The following is a 21,989-nucleotide window of genomic DNA, read 5'->3' as shown; positions in this document are numbered from 1 at the left end:
TGGCTCATTTATCATGGAATTGTAAACCCTTTTACGGTCAACCTTGTTTCTTTCCTTAGCATTTAATAGGCACTTCCTATAGTAATTTTTTTTACTGAACCTCTTGGGATGAGATATCGTGTTTTTTTTATTAAAGTAGATTTTCCCTTTTTTCAATTTTGATGTTAGATAGCCCATGAAGAAGTCTATGAGCCAGTAGAAATAGTAATCCAAAGTCCTAAGAGGCACAACATGGCGAGATTTTCAGAATGCTTGTGAAACAGATTTGACAGAATAGAATGGGTTTTAAAGTACAAGTTAATGGGAGAAGTGAAAGTATTACTTTTGAAACAAGAAACCAGGCAAGCCTAGTTCAGCCGGGCCGCAATAGAAAATGTCACCCTCTTGAAATTTGAACCCAGCTCACCAACATGAAAGGCTGTGTCCTTTACCACTACGCCATGGAGCTGCTTATTTCCTGGATGTCAGTATAGCGTCTTGTCTCTATCTTGAACAAATCCTCTTTTGCCACTTGTTTCAACGGTTATATGGCCATTCATGAATGACAATGATATAGTTAAACTAACTTTCTTACTAAGTTTACCTCCACCACAAATTGCGTCTATGTATGCCATTTGCCACTGGCCGTTTTAACAACGTATTAGCCAGTAATAAGCTTCACCGGTATCTACTAACTTACTGGAATAGTCATAAGAATTGAGCAATTGCTAGCGAGTCTGCCAAAGCTATTTCATTTCATGGCATAAGAACGTATTTTTTTCTTTCATGGCAAAACAACGTAATGTTGTCTTTCATTCGTGAATGACATTGATACAATAACTATCATTAAAGGTGAGGATAACTAACTTTTTCATCAAGTGAAAAGACGAGAGAATCGTGGAATCTACAAGAAAAAATGAATAAATGACGTTGGTCGCAATAGATTCAAACTCAGTACTTCCACATGAGAGGCACTGTCTTCAACCACCACGCCACAACATTACACGTTTCAGCAGTCACTAGACACCATGTAAGATTTTGTTAAACTGAATTACTTTTCTTATTACATTTACTTCCACAATAACGTCTATGAACTGTGACTTTTGCCGCTGGCCATTTTAACAGCTTAACAGCCAGTAATAGGGTTACTAGTATCTCCTAACATCCTAGGAATAATCATAAGAATTGAGCAATTGCTAGCAAGACTGAAGATGAACTTTTCCATGCCAGAAACAGTTGCAATATAACCGTATACAGATTCAGATAAGGCTTACCATGACGTAACTACTGTATGTTATAGCCAGCAAATGTGTTTGTCTATCCTGACCCAAAACGCATGCACGGATGTGTACTTCGAAAAACCACCAGGAACAATTGCAATATAACCGTAAACTATTTTATTTCAGGCTTATGATAACGCTCAAGGTTTTAGCCGGCGAAGTTTTCGTCCATATGGAAAAATCCATAATGCGTTCTTGGCTTAGCCTGCGAGGAGATTCAAACTCTGGATCTATCACAGGTCCGCTTCTCTAACCACTACACTATTTAACAAGGTATAGTCAGTCAGACACTCACTCAGGAAGAGAAATTCACTCTTCTTGTCCGGCTCCGCTTACGCCTCAAATCATCATTACATTTCTTTTATATAATACATTCTAATAATTTAGTAAATGCTCTAATTCAGAGGAATTTACAAGTGCATTTTAGAATAGCTACTGTAGGTGTGAGAACCACACATCCCAAACACACAAAGGTGTTCTATGTGGGAGAACACCTTTCCCCATCAAGTACTTACCAGAAATTAATTAATAAAATAATTATACATAAAAGTGATTTGGACATTACAAAATAAACCATGATAACATTCCTCCATAGATGTTCATCTAGTAGTGGCAAAAGTTTAATTACTTTTGAAAGAAAACTCAACCATCTTACATTTATTTGAAAAAAGTAGGCAAAACAATAAGAGAGTGAAGGGACAGTGAGGGTGCATGTACCTCCAAGAGTGTTTTTGGTTCTAATGGACTCACAGTAAAGCTGTGGAAGTAAGGTGATTTGAAACTTTTCTGACTGTTAAGGTTTACATAGTTACATTTTCCGAGAATTATCGAAGAACACACGTTTTTAAGCAGTGCGCACGCATATCGTTCAATTTTCTCGCAGTTGGTGGCTACAGTCCTTGGACATGCCGGTATAAATTCAAACAGTATGCAAATGATTACGCAAACCTAGATAAGTCTATGTAACGTTTTATCCTCTCTATCATAATGTTAACAAACCCTTCCAGATATTCCTGAGAAGGGATGTAGGAGTGCCAGGGATGCTGCACGCTCCCCTGAAGCAGCCTTATCCCCCCCTGATGAAGCCTCAGCACCTCCTGATGAAACCTCAGCACCTCCTGAAGCAGCCTTATCACCCCCTGATGAAGCCTCAGCACCTCCTGATGAAACCTCAGCACCTCCTGATGAAGCCTTAACACCCCCTAATGAAGCGTCATCACCTGCTGACGAAGCCTCATCACCCCCTGATGAAGCCTAAGCACCCCCTGAAGCAGCATCAGCCCCACTGACGCAGCCTCAACGCCCCCTGAAGAAGCCTCAGCACCCCCTGATGAAGCCTCATCGCCCCCTGACGCAGCCTCAATGCCCCCGATGAAGCCTCAGCACCTCCTGATGAGGCCTCAGCACCCCCTAATGAAACCATAGCACCCCCTGACAAAGCCTCATCACCCCCTGACGAACCATTAGCACCCCCTGATGTGATTCCAGCACTATGTTTGCCAGTCAAGACGCGAGTCATTGACCCCGGATGCATGCGTCATCCACCCCTGCTCCAGGTTGACTTGCGTCATAACGGGCATTAGGGACGCGTCTCCAGCGCGTTTGATATCTGTTTGATTTCACATTGCGATCAACTGTTATCAGTACCTGCATCCTTGGTCGTAGTAGTTTAGGAGAATGTACACGAGAATTAGGTTATGTTAGGAAGATTTTAGGGGATAGGGTTAGCTAAAATGCAAAACATTACCTTTGATAAAATAGGATTAAATATGAGAGTTACTTTGATATCCTTTCTAGACATGTACAGGCAGTTCAGTGAACAGGAACAGAGAGGAATAGGGTCATGGAGAAAGAGAGAGAGATAAAGATAAAGGAGCCAAGGCTTCTACACTGCTCTTCAAATACAGACAAACACACACGCACACACAAACAGTGGGTGGTTGGGTGTCAGAAGACTGATCTGGAGTCAGTTCCCAGGGTAAATCATTTGAAGCACCTCTCAGCTGAGAACAACCATCTCTCTCCCATGTCTCTGTGATTTGTGCTGCATTTTACCGGGCAGAGAGAGAGAGAGGAAGACACGACATATAGCCTCTTCTTCTTCTCCTTCTTTTTCTTCTTTTCTCCTTCCCCCTCTCTTCTCATCTATCTACTCTACTGTAACATCTTTCTGGCAGGCGGTATCCTCAGTGTGTGAAGGATGGCGGTGTGGTGCTGTTTCATCAGTCTTATGGAAGAGGTTCAATGATGTTGTGGCTTAGCAACACCTCCATTTGCTTTGCTTTCTTTTGATCAGTGGACTTTCATTTCTGAAATATAGTTTTTTTTTAATGAGGTGATGCATTTTTCCATATGTCGTTCCAATTTCAGGAGTTGCCTTGTATAACTAAACTAATTGAAATATAGGAGTTTATTATATTTTCTATATAACTTTTATTTAACCATGGAGCCATTTACAACCAGTGTCTCTTTTTTAAATGAGCCCTGCAAATGAACATTTCAATTCAGAGGTGGTCCTTCTCACTCATTTACTCACTCACATGCTTATGCATGTGATTGCTTTTTTTTCCGCCTATAGAAGTCATAACATGGTGACATTTTATTGTGTGTGTATCTGTTTTAAATTATTCCTAAACATTTAAATGGCACAGGCAATCAAACATGCAGTGTAATATGCAGTGTAAAACATGCAGTGTAACATATGCAGTGCAACATACTGCATGCAGTGTACCATATGCAGAGTAGCATAAACTGTGACATGCAGTTTAACATATGACATGCGTTAGACCTCCTAATACAAATGATTCTACATTGTGCCTTCAGAGTTTTCCCCCTCAGTTCTGTCCCTCAATCTCCTGTGCCTGCATCTCATTAATACATGTATGTAGTTCTTGGTCTTCTTTGTTTTCTTTGCTTTGCTCTCTCCATCTGTTTCTCCCTTCCTCCATCTACTTCTTTCTCAATATACATCTGCTTCTCCCCCTCTTCTCTTTATCACGGCCTCTTACTGATTTCAGCATTACCGTAGGGGCAGTCTCTTTCTCTCCATCTCTCTACCGCTCCACCTCTCTCACACAAACACACTCACTCACTCCTACCTCCCTGTCACTCAGACAAATGAATCTGGCTCATTTTCTGTTAACGCCTACACTGTTGCTGGGTCTCTATGCCTCCTCACTTTGAGCTGCCTGGCCCACCAGCCAGTGAACTTCACAGGGACGCTAACAAAGCTGTCCTTACAGTGCTGTTTATCAGAAGAAGCCTATAGCTGTCCATGGGACCTCATTCCTCGTCAAAAAGAAAACCAAATCTTCCCAAGGACTCCACATAATGTGGACAACCTTCCACTATGTCAGCAACATTTACTCTTTAGTTACGCCTGAGAGTCCCAGGTGTCTGTGGCGTGTCAAAGGTGACGTGTAGGGTCAAAGGTGTCGTACAGGGTCGTAGGTGATGTGCGTCATTGTTCACGAGACAGGAGATTGGCTTGTCATGAATAGGAGGGTCGTGATTGACAGTGCATGTGTGTGTCACGAAGACTCACAGTCAATCTCAATTATATTCTTATTAATCTCAAACTGACAGTCACAGAGCCACAAAAGCCATGTACAGTAGAGGATATTCTATATTCATTAACTGCCATTGATTTTTGCTGCATACCAGGAAGACATGTGCATTATTGATGCATATTCAGTTCAGCTTGCCTTCATATGCTATGATAATTGGACCATGTGGTAGTGCCTTAAGGACACACTGGATCCCCAGAGATATAGTATAGTAGTCTATGGGAAAACCAACATTTTATTGCTTATGTATGCTAGCAAAATGCTTTGGAATATTTGACTTGATTTAGTTTGTTGTATAAAAAGTACTTTTTTACCCGTCTGTGGGACTTTATTAGCTCCTTTTTAAACTTGGTTTGAAGAGATTGGATATCAATGGAAATTGCTGCTACAATATTATTGCTATCAGACGACAAAAGAAATACCGTCGTAATCTGATTCTTGTGTCTCTGGCAATATTACTTCTTTCATTTCTAAATCCAATCCTGTGTAGAGTGGATATTATTGAACTCTGGCAAGTGTGTGTGGTATGATCAGGACAGTTTGCATGGGGTACTATTAATCTACCAAAAGTACCAAAAAGAACCACAAACAAGTATCCAAAAACAGTAAACAAAAAATAATATGTTTTTAATGTAAAAATAGATTTTTATGTAAAATATAATGTGATTTGATTGAATATCTGAAGACACACAGAAAAGTCTGGTTTCCAAAGGTTTTTTGTAAGTCATTGTAAAGCTTTTTTGTGTGCTGTAATTCAGTATGCATATATATATATATATATATATATATATATATATATATATATATATATTAGATGGGCAGTAAAATCAAATATGTATATGACTTCATTATGCAGTGGTCACGTTTATCAGTACTATATGTTTTTTCCATAAATGTTGATGACTGTTTTAAATTAAATTGATGACCTCAGGGAGTTTTTCCCCTTCGAACAACAAAGAGGATGCTGTTTTAGTAACACCGTCAAAAGGTAACTATGCACAGATCAACAACTGAAAGTTGGCCTAATTAGGAGTGACAATGTTAAACTGTAAGAGACACCTCACTGAAAAAGTAATTGTCTAGTTCATAGATTAAGCCCATTAAGCCAGTACCTATGCACTGAGTTCTTTGGAACAAGATTATTGGTTTAGCAGCAATCTAATTACCTTCATCTAGGCCTTGGCTCTCGGCGCACATCCACAAATTGGCTCAGGAGTAAGAGTACTGATCCAGGATCTGGCCAGAGATTCAGTCATTTATGATCTCAAGGGCTTGAACTGATCCTAGACCAGTTTTTTTACTCTGAGGTGAAGTCGGTAAGGACCTTGGTATTTAACAGGTGTTTAAACACAAGTTAAATAGGTCTTTCACAGACATCTCATCTGTTCAGTCCAGCCATTCTTTATTGAAACAGACCTTTTCATTAACGCTGAACAGCTGCAGGCAATCTATTTACCCCTAAATGGGACAGTCAAGCTGTGAAATAGCAGCAAACAGGAAGTCATGTTCGTTTATGAAGAACACCAAAGTTAGTTCATCATAAAGCCCTGTTTTTCATTCCTCTAATCCACCATCACACTCTTGCTTCCATCCTGAACATTTCAAAGATTGCGGTTCATAAGAACAAGGTCAAGCAACAGACATAGGGGACAACAAAGCTACTGACTGGCAGAGGGTGAAAACGACTATCCACTGACCAAGATGACCGTCAAGTCATTTGAATGTCACTCAACAACCATAGGATGACATCAAGTGACCTACAAAAAGAATGGCAAACAGCAGCTGGGGTGAAATGCACGGCGAGGATGGTTCGAAACAGGCTTCTAGGGGCAGGGCTGAAGTCATGCAAAGTTAGAAAAAAGCCCTTCATCAATGAGAAGCAAAGAAGAGCCAGAGTTTGCAAAAGACCATAAGGATTGGACCATAGAGGAATGGAGTAAGGTCATCTTCTCTGACGAGTCAAATGTTCAGCTTTGCCCAACACCTGGTTGTCTACTGGTTAGACGGAGACCTGGAGAGGCCTACAAGCCACAGCGTCTTGCACCCACTGTGAAATTTGGTGGAGGATTGGTGATTTGGCAGATTTGGCTTTGTGAAGGACACATGAAAGGTTACCCTGGAAGAATAAGCCAAGTACAAGGTTATCCTGGAAGAACACCTGCTCCCTTCTGCCCTGACAATGTTCCCCAACACTGAAAATAGTTTTTTTCCAGCAGGACAATGCTCCATGCTACACAGCCAGGTCAATCAAGGTGTGGATGGAGGACCACCAGATCAAGATCCTGTCATGGCCAGCCCAATCTCCAGACCTAAACCTCATTGAAAATCCTTGGAATTTGATCAAGAGGAAGATGGATGGTCACAAGCCATCAAACAAAGCTGAGCTACTTGAATTTGTTGTGCCAGGAGAGGCATAAAGTCACCCAACAGCAATGTGACAGACTGTTGGAGAGCATGCCAAGACGCATGAAAGCTGTGATTAAAAATCAGGGTTATTCCACCAAATATTGATGTCTGAACTCTTCCTAAGTTAAAACATTAGTATTTTGTTGTTGAAAAATGAACATGAATTTGTTTTCTTTGCATTATTTCAGGTCTGAAAACAATGCATCCTTTTTTTTGTTATTTAGACCATTTGTTTTCTACAAATAAATAATCCAAATATTCTTATTTGGAATTTGGAATTAATGTTCTCAGTAGTTTATAGAATAAAACAAAACTGTTCATTTTACTCAAACACATACCTATGAATAGTAAAGCCAGAGAAACTGATAATTTTGCAGTGGTCTCTTAATCTTTTTCAGAGCTGTATATAAAGAATCCTGTGTTAATCTGAAGTACCCAAAACAGACACAATCCTAGATACACGACATACATCTGCTGTCACACCATTTGTCAGTCAGACACTATTCTTGAAAATGAAGAGTAGTCCTCTCCCACAGTGCCAGGCAACATGCCAAAGATAGATGTTTAGAGTGAAAATATTTGTCACCCTTGTGAACCAGACCACATTAATTAGACTAAGAGGTATTCTAGGGAGAGAACTGGTGGCTCTGCAACTAAGTGCTGTTTTTTGTCACCGGCAGAAAGCCATTTACATCTGTCTGGGGTAGATTTTTACATATTTTAACCGCTCTGATCTCATTCCTTATTGCCCAGACTGGTACAGTCACACATGCACACACACTCAGTCATTGCTTTAACGCGAACACTTCACCACCCAAAATATTTTGAAAACCAAATGTGTTTATTTTGTCTTTAACCTGATGCAGTTAAAACACTTGAACTGCCGTTATGATGTACAGTTCAAGCTTGAAAACATTTTAATCATAATAATTAACGCACACATCCATACACATAAATACACGGAGGTCAGCTACAAAGTAATATGTTAATAATCCAATTAAAGATGAAGACGTTTTGCCAGGTGGTTTCAATGCGTCGACAGAAATCTAGGAAGACAGTTTGTGGTTGAAGCTGCTTAATCGACAAACACCTGCAAAAGGTGAAAAAAGTGTTTTTCCTTCAGTAAAATATGCTAAAATGCAAGCTGTAAAAGATGTTGCATTGCAGGAATATTTAGCAGGCAGAAAAATAACATATCTTCTTTCCACTGGCACTGTAATTTCACGCCACTTTGGATGCCAGGAACCTTTTGACCAGGGTTGTAAAAAAAAAGAATCTGACAGTCATTTTAAGTGTTGCTTCCACCTCTATGTGGAAACCCAAAAAGTGCTGTTGACTGCCCTGGATGTTTAAGGTCTCCTGAGGTGTAAATTACATTTGATCAATATTTCAATAAATGAAAACTTTTTCGGACAAATTGATTGGATTAACCCCATCATTCATACCAAGTGGCATTTACATATACGTATATATATATATATATATATATATATATATATATATATATATATATATATATATATATATATATATATATATATATATATATATATATACACATACATACATATATATACATAGTGGATATAAAAAGTCTACACACCAATGTTAAAATGCTAGGTTCTTGTGATGTAAAAGAATGAGACAAAGATAAATCATGTCACTTTTAATGTGAACAATTCAATTGAAAAACAAACTGAAATCTTTGAGAAAAAAAAATAAAATTACAATTACAATGACCTGGTTGCATAAGTGTGCACACCCTTAAACTAATGCTTTGTTGAAACACCTTGGTATGGGGTGTGTAGACTTTTTATATCCACTGTGTGTATATACACACACCAATCAGCCATAACATGCCATCTGGGAATACTGTGGCTGTGAAAGGGTACACATGGTCTGCAACAATGCTCAGGTAGGTGGTACGTGTCAAAGTAACATCCACATGAATGGCAGGACCAAAGGTTTTCCAGCAGAACATTGCCCAAAGCATCACACTGCCTCCACCACCTCCTTGCCATAGTGCATCCTGGTGCCATGTGTTCTCCAGGGAAGCGACGCACACGCCCTCGGCCATCCACGTGATGTAAAAGATAACGTGATTCATCAGACCAGGCCACCTTTTGCATTTTCTCTGTCATCCAGTTTTGATGCTCACGTGCCCATTGTAGGTGCTTTCGGCAGTGGACGGTCAGCATGGGCACCCTGACTGGTCTGCGGCAACGCTGCCCCATATGCAATAAACTGCGATGCACTGTGTGTTCTCACACTTTTCTAACAGTACTTGCATTAACTTTTCCAGCAATTTGAGCTACAGTAGCTCGTCTGTTGGATCGGACTAAACGGGCCAGCCTTCGCGCATCAATGAGCCTTGGCCACCCATTACCCTGTTGCCAGTTTACCGCTTTTCCTTCCTTGGACCCCTTTTGATAGGTACTGACCACTGCAGACCGGGAACACTCCACAAGGGTTGCAGTTTTGGAGATGCTCTGACCCAGTAATGCCCAGAGATGCTCAAGCTCTCACATTATGGCCCTTGTCAAAGACTCTCAGTGCCTTACGCTTGCCCACTGACAGGTGCCATGATAACGAGATAATCAGTGTTATTCTCTTCATCTGTCAGTGGTCATAATGTTATGGCTGATTGATATATATGTATATACAGGTCCGGAAAAAAATAAGAGACCACTGCACCTTTTTCTTTCCTTTCCAAAAAAGTCATACAGGAATGTTTTGAGTAAGGAACAGAAGCGTTCAATTTGCAGTGGTCTCTTAATTTTAACCCTTCCGTTCCTCACTCAAAACCTTCCTGTATGACTTTTTTGGAAAGGAAAGAAAAAGGTGCAGTGGTATCTTAATTTTTTCCTGACCTGTATATACAGAATAAAATTACTATATGCGAACACATTAAGTACTGTTATCCATAATGTGTAGGATACAGTGCTAACTGCAATTCACAGTGTTATCACACTGTGCTAAAACAATAAGCTAAGAGAAGTACTCCAAGTTTACTAACCATGTGTCAGCATGGTTCAAAGAAAACAAGAGGTTTCCTGAAGGTCTAGAGTTTGAAATGTTATGAGTGTCATTTGTCTGCCAGATCAGGATCAAACTGTGGGTCCACGCGTCACACCGCCACGCGCGTTATTACAATGGCCAGTGATCTTGGTGCAGGCCGCAAGCCCTGGTGTTGCTGATGATAACAGGTCTAGCGTTGAACTGACACATAAAAAAGAATGATGGATTGCATCATCACACTAAAGCAATTTAAAGTTCCTAGCTGATATATGATGTAGCAGGGCCCCTGTAGTATAGAGATAGTGAGTGAGAGAGAGAGAAAGATAGAGAAAGATAGACAGAGAGAGAGAAAGAGAGAGACAGAGAGAGACACAGAGAGAGAGCGATTAGACCTATGTATCAAGGCCACTCCAAACCAAACACAGAGACCCTGGATGACCCTGGATGACCCTGGATGTCCTCTATTATGCAGTTTGCTTGTTCAGTCGGTGAATGTACTGTACCTCCTCGGCATGTGTGTCAGTAAAAGACGTCCAGGTTGAAAGAGCTACATGACAACAATTCGACTGGTTTGCGGTGGGAGCATGCAGCAATCTTAGATCGTACCTGCACGGAGTTGCAGGGGATCCGAGGCCATTATCAGCAACTAGTTAGATAACCCCTTGGGTGAAGTATTGGTCCAGGACCCGAATGGTCACTGGTTCAAATCCCAGAGTCAACAAGGTGAAAATCTCCTGTTGCGTTGTTGATTAAGGCCCTTAGCTGAAACTGTTTGTGTACGTTGCTCTCGTTAAGAGCGTTCACTAAATCACATGAAAAGTTATGAAATAACTGAGTCATGTGCTTAGAAAATGTTAAAGCAATTGTTCATATGTTGGCTTAAATCGGAAGTTACCATAATATTTCATTTGTGCAATTTGTAACACTTCGGCAAAACTGATTGATCTGACCCATATCTGTTTCAATATAAGCACCTTTCTGGTGTATATATTTGGCGCAATTTTCACAAGTAGTATATGGTAAAATGTTTATGGCATGGCAATGCCGAAAGAGGGAAAGACAGAGAATATGAAAAAATGTGAGGATGAATGAGAGTAAGAGAACGACAGAGGGAGGGAAAGAGAGAGTCTCTGTTAGTGCCAGAAGCAGGGAGATAGATGGAGCGTGGTGTAGTAGTTCAGATTAATGGAGCGAGCCTTTCCAAAGACATTTCCCTATGGATCCATCACCAACAGGCAGAAGGACCCCACTGCTACATAACACTTTTTTCTAACTTGTTTGTTTGTGAGCCGACTTTCCGTTGTCTCTCCCTCACTGCGTGCCGAAGACTATAAATGTTTTGTGACGACCCTGGTTTACAAGCGTGGATATCGACTCTGTCCATCAGCATCCAGCTGTAGCGGAGGCGATATCGCGCTGGGTTTCAGACGGGAAGGTTGAAGGTCGAGATGCACTCCCTGCCCGTTTCCTTACGATACAGAAAGTTTTAGAATTTTCTAGATTACTAATATTCCACACATATAAGAATGATGGAGTGATAGAGGTTTAAAATAATTGATTTTAATACATCTCCATGGAGAAAAAAACCACTAACATTTCACACTTATTAATGACATAAGAAAATATGTAAGCTTGACAATTAAGGACTTTAAAACATTAATCGTATACATTGTGTACATTGAAGTGATAGATTATTAGTTTCTAATAATCTATTGAAGTGTAGATTATTAGTTTCTGAACTAATAATCTACAGACTCCTCAGTATTCATTTTAGCTGCTATTCTCATTGTTATTTGACGTGCAACATATGTAGGTGGGGTGCATTGTTTCACACCCCTAGTGTCACGGTTGAGTAGAAGGCAGCGGTATTGACAAGAAACTCACGTTTAATCGCAGGGTTCAGAGAAGTTAAACGTCATGAGGAAACACACAGCAACAATTGCATACATTTTTATTTTTTTTTAAAGACTGACAAGAAACTCTAGGAAAGGAGGAACTTAAATAGGGACATAACGAGGGGTTAACGAGACACGGGGGGAAACCAATTACAATGACGAGTCTAAACATAGAAACAGGAAAACACACAGAACTGCAACGACCAGCCCGGCACAGGCCGTGACCGGCCATTGTACCTTGACAGTTCTAAGGGTAGTAAAGGATGGTCAAAGTAGAATTTTTGTATTTCTGTCCTGTGTGAGCAATTCATTTTGTCAATACATTTGCAGCACAATATTTCAAGGTTGTGGAGCCTGCCGTTTTATATAGACATGGTCTTTGTATCATTCTCCTGCTTCAGTAGTAGAGAGATCAGACCCTCTGTGTGTCAGAGATTTGGCCATTCATGTGAGAGTAACAAACTTGACAGCAGAGGATCTTTTAGTAGATCACAGAAATGTGATGTTCATTGAGGTCCCTTCTATGTGATTACCGCTTCCAAAGTGTAATTTTCTTTCCACTAGTTTAACATACAATTTTTGCAGCATGTGATCACAGAAGTTTTCCTCAATCTTCAAATGACTAGGAAATATTAGTTCGAATTATCCTTTGGGTGTAAGATCTCTTTCGGCAGCAGACTGGGGTTCAATTAATCAGATCAACCCTTTAATCTGCGCACCCCACCTGTCTGTATCCCCTCTGGCATTGCAATACTGAGAACATAGTGATGCCTTTGAGCACCAGTGAAGGATAATTGGCGGTATGGTTGCATTAGTGATGCCCATTTGAGGCTTCATTACCGTTCTTCTAGCAGCAGGATATTATGCTAGCAGTGCTAACTCAGATTATCTTTTTCAAAATTAAAGCCATCATTGAAATATATGAGGGAATATAGTTAACAATCTAGTCTGTACACTTTATGTTTAATGTCCATTCCAACGTTGTTCTTGTCTGTTCTTTTTCACAGACTAGACTGTAAACTATATTGCCTTATACATTTCAATGACGGCTTTTCTTGTGATAAAGAAAATCTGAGTGCTGCCAGCATAATATCCTGCTGCTAAAATAACGCTAATGAAGCCTCGAATGGCCATCACTAGGTTGCATGTACAATGAATGGATTCATGCCGAACTATGCTGTGGTCACCTGCCATTACAGGGGAGCCGACTGCCTCTTACAGACCCCAGAGGTGTCATAAAAGTTTCCAAAGAACTCTGGGTAATTAGAATTGGGTGTAGATTTATTGACTCGATCTGTTTATCATCAGGCAATCCATTCCAGTTTAACAGATTTTACCTTGAAGTGTAGTTTATTAGGATTTTAACTGCTCTAGAATTGGATTTTCCCACCCTTCTCCTTTCCCCAGGCCACTTTGCTTGACACTATTAAATGGGGTTCCTGAAAACGATCAACATAATACTTACTGTCTTGTTGTTTTAGCCATGTTAACACTGGTCTTCTCCTGGAATTATAACTAGCTATAGTCAACTCACCAATGACAATTTATATTTGTAGATTTGTGTCACCTGGCACTGGAGCAACTTTGAGATGCCTGTAAATTCTTACTAGTTTCTTAATAAAATGAATGTCTTCATGTCCTAATCCATGAAAAATGAACTGCCAAGCAAACATTAGTGCCAACTGACTATAGGAAGATATAAAGGTGCCAGATGCTGAGAGTCTTGAAAGGGCAGTGCTGATGTGGTTATTTGACCACTGTCGTCCTTCTATGCTGGTTACATAGATTGCTTGTAATGTTCTGCAGGTCGTATTTGTGGATAAGTTGTCCTCCTAAATAATTTTTTAGTGGTTCTAAAACCTCAGCTTAACATATCACCTGGCAAGACATTCAACACTTTGGTTGAAGACCTGAACAAGCTCCCCTGAATAAAGCAGTCAAGGGTGAATTGAGGTGTGCTAGCTCAGGAATACTGTAACATGAAATGGCCGGGGAACCCCAAAAGAGGGAAAAAAACGACTGCCACAAGATGGGCATAGTCCACTTTTGTTCCTAGCTTCATTCAGTTTTACAGATGACTGGCCACAACTTTCCCCATCACAGGGGAACCCTCTAGTACATACAGGCACACCAACGACACGCTACAGCAAATCCACACACACACACACACAGACTTACACACAGAAAAATTGCTGCCAGTCACCAGAGCAATGTTCCACTTCCTCCCCGAATTTCAAGCCACTGCATCCTGGTTTCCTGTGTTTTGGAGCCCGTCCTATATTAACAACATCCTAGCATATTTGTTATTAGTATTCTCCTTCATTATCTGTCTCCTGTAGCTGCTTCCATATGTATTCACAAAGGCAACAGAGTGTTATCGGCATTTTAACACGGTAAAGACCTTCTACGAAGATCTTATTGTGCCTTATTTCCTTGAGGAGCTTGGGATATCGGACTATCCTTAGAAGTTCAATAGCTTTTGGAAGCTGATCGTTCATGCTTTTGTTAGAGTCAGGATGAGCAAAGATAGGACAGCAACCCAGTAAAGTACTTATTTAATTTTTTTAAATATGGCCGCATGGAGCTTTCAGGTACATGGATGTAAAATGATTGCAAAGCAGCAGACCTCAAACAGGTTGACATTCTGATTCTGGCAGAGCGAGGGGGGGGCAAAACATTAGACAATAGCAAGTGCCAAATAAATTAGGAATTAAATTAGGAATTATTGGTTAATATTTGCCCTTCTCACAGCCCTAATCAGTAACGATTATTTAAGCATCCTTTTCTTTCATTGTTGATGTCAATATGCATAGTTCTCATAGCACCAATGAATTATCATCATTGTGTGGCTCCGTGACTTTGTTTAGTATTCAAGTTTAGTTTAGTACTTACTAATGAGCAATTCAAGTATCTGTAATCCGCATCTGTTTGCATCTGTTATATTCCATTGTGAGTTCTCTAAAACTCATTTTATTTTCATTCTCCTGGCCATGTCCGCATATGCTGTGTCATTCTGCACGTTTGATCAACACTGACAACAGTAACTATATGAATAACTTCATGGATATTCCCAGATTGCTTAGGTTTGTTATTTTTTGTGCCCGAATGGAGGGGTTAACCTGCTCAGAGACAAGTAATGAAGTTACAGTGTTTGTTCATGACATGTTGCATGCTACTTCAGCCATCTTTACTGAGTCCTGAATGGATTCTCCATTGTTGGCCTGTTATTGAGGGATTGAATGAACACCCACCGTTAAGATCTCAAAATGTGTCTGTGCCCTGTTTTATTTTTTCTTCAAACACATCTTAATGTATTGCAACCCCATCCCCTTTATATTCACCAATTAGCTGGTTTTACTATACATTTTGTCTTTGCTTGACTGGACATGTTGATAAACTATTTATGGTGGTTAATGGCTTATAAGGTCGTGTTTATAAAATAATTCACAAATTTCTATGCACGAATAATGGCCATGCTTCTTTGAAACAAGATACACACCTCATATAATGAAATCAAATGTATGTTTTAAAAAACCTCTTTAATGGTGAAATGGTTTCAAAATGCCGACTGCCTTCATGCCAACTGACATGTGGATGATGTATGCGCTGATGAAAAGGAACTGGCCTTTCCAAATGTAATCAGTTTAATCTGAACAAACCGTGTGTGAGCACTGTATACCCACAGCTAGAAGCTGTGAGAATTTAATGTTAATCATCCCAAATTATATTTGTCAAACATGATTGGTCATTTGGCATATTAAAATATATGTGCAATTTTTCTTCAAGTACAAGGGGAAGGTCATGTGAACATGTGTTTGACGTTGTGGAGGTTGGTGCCTTTCTTATGAGACCTTAGGTTTGACATTTATTTTGATATCATTATTTTGATGAATTTCAAAATAATGCCGTGGGCTGGGTTCAAGCTGAACATGTGCATCGGTGGACCGACCCACACTACTGTTCTGGAAACATGGACCGACCCACACCACTGTTCTGGAAACATGGACCAACCCACACCACTGTTCTGGAAACACGGAACCACCCACACCACTGTTCTGGAAACATGGACCGACCCACACCACTGTTCTGGAAACATGGACCGACCCACACCACTGTTCTGGAAACATGGACCCACCCACACCACTGTTCTGGAAACATGGACCCACCCACACCACTGTTCTGGAAACATGGACCGACCCACACCACTGTTCTGGAAACGTGGACCGACCCACACCACTGTTCTGGAAACATGGACCCACCCACACCACTGTTCTGGAAACATGGACCGACCCACACCACTGTTCTGGAAACGTGGACCGAACCACACCACTGTTCTGGAAACATGGACCCACCCACACCACTGTTCTGGAAACATGGACCGACCCACACCACTGTTCTGGAAACGTGGACCGAACCACACCACTGTTCTGGAAACGTGTATTAAAAACATTCTGATATGGATAATTGAATTCGCTTTTCTAGCCATAAGCATAATAGGCATGTAACTCAATGGACTGCTTTTTGTATGGATATTTATTTAGAGCCACACTCACACGTTTTTAAACGGATTAATCAAAATTTACTATAGAAAATCATGTTGGGTTAAACAATGCTGTTTACCTGTGACTGAATTCACGATGTAGGACTGCCTTTTCCTAAATTCATTATATAAATAGTAAAAAAAAAACTGATAATTATCCTATCATCTATGGTCCACAAATGTAGATAACTTCAGTCAAATATAGAATATATCCAATCCAAACAAGCCAAGGCAACTGTACTTCAGAGGCTCCCTTGCTCTCAAATACCTGAAAAACGCCAAACCATCCCATGTTTGCTTAAAATGAAAGAGTTGAGTTAACAATTGCTTCCAAGTGCTATGCAGTCCATATTCTCTCCATCAATTACCTATCAGCAACCACCACTTGTTGTGTCGCCCACGGATTGCAATTGATCCCCCATTCATCTCTCAAAGGTCGGGTCCTTAGAGGGAAGGAAGGATCCCGACCCCTTGTGCCTCTGAGAGAAAGAAGCTTCCCTCTCTCCGTTATCGTTCTTCCAGTGGAGCCCTGCAAACTTTCAGCAAGGGCTGCTTTGCTTCATCCAGACTGAGGTTTTGGGATGGAATCAGTTCTGATAAGTGGTTTATTTTACTACTTCGTGTTACTAATGGCCAACCCCCTTTGAGTTAAACACGCAACAAAGGCCAACTAATAAGGGTTCTCGTGTTTTCTCTGAATTTATTTTAATTTTCATGTGAACATCTACCTGCTGCTGCTCAGAGCGCCTGACGATGCAACACTTGCATTTGTTGGTTCAAGTAGGATTTACTTATCTGTCAGAAGCTTTGTTTTCAAATGTCAGCCGTGTTTGGGAAAGTTGAGGCTTCTTGAGTGCGTCATGGCAATAAGGAGATTGGGAGCTTCTGAAGATCACACATCGACACCCCTTTCTGTTGCTTACGCTGCATATCGCTTCAGGCATTACGACTGCAGATAAGGCCCACGTTCAACCTTTCTATTCTCCAATTTACTTTCGGAGAAGGTGTCACTCACAACACTGAGCTTCTCAGCCTCAAACTACAAACAGTCATTTCTAACTTTCCTTATATGGGGAAAATGTAATCACTATGCATTTTTTTAATTCATATTTTTCAGCAAATCATTTATATTTGCAGGATTTCTTTATAATACCTTTGCATGAGCCTCTTTTGGCACCCGAATCTTACACAGATTGCTTGAGCATCAGGGCCGCAGACCTTTCGAGGGGGGGGTTCCACCCCGGACATATTTACGCCGCATGAGGAACAGTTCCTTGCGCCGTCAACAGAACGCGGGCAGTGGGACCACCGAAAAGGTCCCAGTGGGTGTGGGTGGATTTACAAGCCAAGTTCACTATTTTTCAGTGCCAAGACCTGACAGGATGATTTGATGGTCTAGGGAACCCACCTCCTTGCCCAGCATGACTCATTATCGGGTTATATACACACACACTGGAAAATTAAGTGCCGGTTATTGAATTAGGCCTAACAGTCGATAGCTGCATAGCTGGTGTTTCGGCAGAGCCAGCGGTGTGACTGCAAATGGGGTACTGGTGAGCAGCTGTACTCAGGATCATTGTCACTAATTTGAGAATGAAAAAGTACATGCCAGAGAAATAACGACGGCTTGCTAATGCCGTTCGGCCAGTTTAGCCCGCCTTAAGTGTACTGTCAGTTTCCACAGTTAACGGCTCTGACCCAGCACAACCTCTGAATGATGGTAACACGGGACACATTCATAGTGTACAAAGCGCACATTCATACAGTGTACAAAACGCACGTTCATACAGTGTACAAAACGCACGTTCATACAGTGTACAAAACGCACGTTCATACAGTGTACAAAACGCACGTTCATACAGTGTACAAAACGCACGTTCATACAGTGTACAAAACGCACGTTCATACAGTGTACAAAACGCACGTTCATACAGTGTACATGGTGTTGCTGGACAGCTCAAACTGAATTCTAACGCTCCTTTATCATCCTTAAGACTTCTGTTGATGTTGTTTGAGCTGACTTTGAAATGAGGTGTCTGGAAAAAACCAAAATCATCAGGGATCAAATAGTCTGTAATCAGTCAATGTATCGAGAACAATGACAATTTTTCAAAATGCGATTTCATGCAGTTGTGTTCTAGCTCTGTCCCAACCCATAGGATTCTGGGACCAATTAGAAAGTCAATACCTTTTCCTGTTGTGAAATTTACGAAGGAAGGTACTCTGATCCAGACTCATTATAGAGAAACAATAAACATCCATGTAGCGCTTGGACAGAGCAAGGATTTTGGGTATTCAGGCAAGGAATTGGATATCTTAAAAGGAATAACTACTTATCTGCAATAGGCCTCAAAAATCCTGGCTGTGTGCAAGACATCTTTTTTAGTGACTCAGAGTTTTAGAGTTATTACACTATTTCTCGGGGCAGATATGGATTTCCCATACATTACTGTAAGTACCCAGTTTCATTTTCTTCCCTTGAAGCTTTTCTCTGTTACTAGTGTATACTGGGCGGTCGTAGGAGAGATAAACCCGGGGTGTGATTAATGGCATTCTCTATGAAACTGACAGTCAAAGAGCCAACAGGTATGGCTAGTAGATGTACATGGGGTGGTAAGGTATTGCATTCATAAGTGAATATAGAGATATAAGATTTACAGCGGTCAAATATTTATAAATTACTTTCGGAGTTAATTTTGGGAAAACTAAAATGTCTTAATTTTACAGAAAAATATCTGGATGCATAAATGTCATATGCAAATGTGAGATTTTGAATAGAAAAAAATTAAAAGAAAAATGCAAATAAAATGTGCATTTTACATTGTTATTATTACAGGGGCACAGACTCCTGACCAACATTTCCACAACAGTTTTTACCGACAGTCTTTGAGAACCAGCCCATCAAGACAAAATGGAGACTTACAGCAAACACAAATGCTCCTCTCAAACACACTGACACGGTCAGGCAGTGCTGCGTTACTGTACAAAATAATTTATTTGTCAGCGTCAAAATCCCAATGCTGCTCTGCTCAAAATACAGAAAGATATCTTCTCCCATTTAGAAAAGAAATGCTATTTTAATACGTCAAAACAACAAGAAAGAAAAAAATTGCAGAATCTGTTTACTTTTTTAGGTCTACAGTATCAAGGATTAGCAAAGGAGGTTATAAATAGAACTTTTTACACTTGAAAAAAATAGCAATGGAATCCTCAGCACACTCAGTGGGGATTTGCTCTCTCTGCCAAGCATCCACAGTAAAACCATATTATTACGCTCTATTCCTCATTAATCAAGGCCATTGAGTAGGACTAGTTTGTGGAGCAACAGAACTAATAATATCTGTCAGGAACGGCAAAAGTATTATTTACCTCTGCGGTTGCCTAGACAAGGTTTCTGAGAGAAACTTTGAAGTAATTAGCGCAACATGAAAACCGAAAGCATTTCGTTTGACCTTAAAGAGCGGCAGGTTTCTGCATGATCACATCGTGTCACACTGGCTGTCAACTCATCAGGAGTATGGAATATTTTCACATAACACATCGACCGCAAATCACAACTTTTTATTATTTTTTATTTTTACTCAAACACCTAAACGGTATAATTCAAGGACACTCCAGTGCAAACAGGAAATATAAATGCTGCTATTTATGAGAATCGATCAATATTGAATACGGTGACTCCTTCAGTTGTAGGGAATCACCTTGCTCTTGCTTCCTCTATGCTTCCTGGGTTCAGGAAAGAAATCAAAAATCAGTCCCTAACGTTATTCAGGACACGCTTTTGGACGAGGAGGATAAGTTATTTAAGAACACGTCACGCACAAAAACAAACACCACATCAGCTGGCAGATCCTGTCCATATGCTCCAGACGTCGCACAACTAGTCCCCCTCAAAGAGAGGGGAACGGTTCAAACTTTTTAGGTACACATATTTTCTGTTGCATTACAGTTCCTCTTTGCTTTTGTCTCAATCAAAATACTGACTGATTGTCATCGTGACAAAAAACGACTTGTGCTTTTTTTTTACTGTTCCTCTTACAGATAGTATTGCAGCCATGTCCGTTTCCTCTTCATTTTCCTGTAGCTCTTGTCGTTCCCCTCATAGGCTACAAACACTTGACCTGAGGTTCAAAGGTCATTGACAAGGTAATGGGGATCAGCTCAGGGGAAAACCAATCAGAATAGGGTTGAACACCATGCGCTGAAAATAAAAATGTCTCTGCAGATGAATGCCACCATGCAATATTTATACCAAATCAAATCCACCTTCAACATTCGGGCCAATTGGGCATCCTCATTGGCCCACATCGTCCATCTTAACTCTTCCACACTTACATTTTGCAGTCACTCCTATACAGAGCAGGAGCAATTAGAATTGAGTGCCTTACTCAAGGGCATAACGAAATATTTTCCCACCTTGTCAGCCCAGGGATTCAAACCAGCAACATTTCGGTTACCACTCTAACACTCTTATGACGTTCCCTTTCACTCTTGCTTGCCAGTTTCTTTTTTTTTAGGTTTGGGGGGTGGGCCGGGGCTAGGGGGGTAAATGCTTTATTTTGCAATTCAAATTAAAATATGAATGTTTTCTGTGCGTGTTTTAAAAAAAATCTTTAGATAATTTCTCCGCCCGCTGTCATTGGGTCTATAATAGTTTCAAAGAGAGGCCATGCTTGGGGCTGTTCCCTGTGGGCTGCGCGTTAACCGTTGGGTGACTTCCTTAGCCACTGGAAGAACTGGCGTTCATGGAGACTGTGCCATCTCACGTTGGCCTCTACGATCTCCACGGCCCGGGCGAAAGCTGGACCCGCCCCTCCTCCACTGATCTGGATGAATTCTTTCAGCTGAGGGAACAGACATGATTTAGGTACATAATCAGGCAACAAACATGGCACAGCATGCATATCCGAAAGGACAATATACGTAGACTTGGCTAGATATTTCTTTTGGCGCAGGTGGCAACAGGTGGCTGAGCATTTGGCTGGATCGAATCCCTGACCCGGCAAGATGAAGTAAAACCTGCCACTCTGTTTCTGGTACAATCTAATTGCTACCTAGTTGCTCATCGTTGCACACCACCGCATGTCTGCGCAGAACTGTTTGAGTAAAACGAGGAAGATGATTCGAGGAAAACCATGTGCGTTTGGTTTCACAGTTCCCATTTCCCTTTCCCAATACTTTATACAGTAATCACAGAGCTCAAGCTGAACAGACAAACATTCCCTTTGCTGTGAGTAATTATACTCAAAGTCTGAAAAAAACAAAGTCACTGGTAATGATTAAAGATTAAAATAATAGTTCATTT

General features: G+C 40.6%; 1 protein-coding gene across 2 annotated transcripts in view; it reads right to left on the bottom strand.

Moving 5' to 3' along the window:
• Positions 1–20,239: 20,239 nt before the first annotated feature.
• Positions 20,240–21,989, bottom strand: part of LOC105023119 (thyrotropin-releasing hormone-degrading ectoenzyme) — a 162,485-nt gene continuing 160,735 nt past the window's right edge. For both annotated transcript variants that reach the window (XM_034287934.1, XM_034287935.1), the window contains one exon: positions 20,240–21,528. In XM_034287934.1, coding sequence (XP_034143825.1) covers positions 21,385–21,528 — 144 coding nt within the window. In that variant the 3' untranslated portion in view covers positions 20,240–21,384. The remainder of the gene's footprint in view (positions 21,529–21,989) is intronic.

This window comes from Esox lucius, chromosome 18, assembly GCF_011004845.1.
Source record: "Esox lucius isolate fEsoLuc1 chromosome 18, fEsoLuc1.pri, whole genome shotgun sequence".
NCBI classification, from domain to species: domain Eukaryota; kingdom Metazoa; phylum Chordata; class Actinopteri; order Esociformes; family Esocidae; genus Esox; species Esox lucius.
This window is presented reverse-complemented; position numbering and strand designations above follow the sequence as displayed.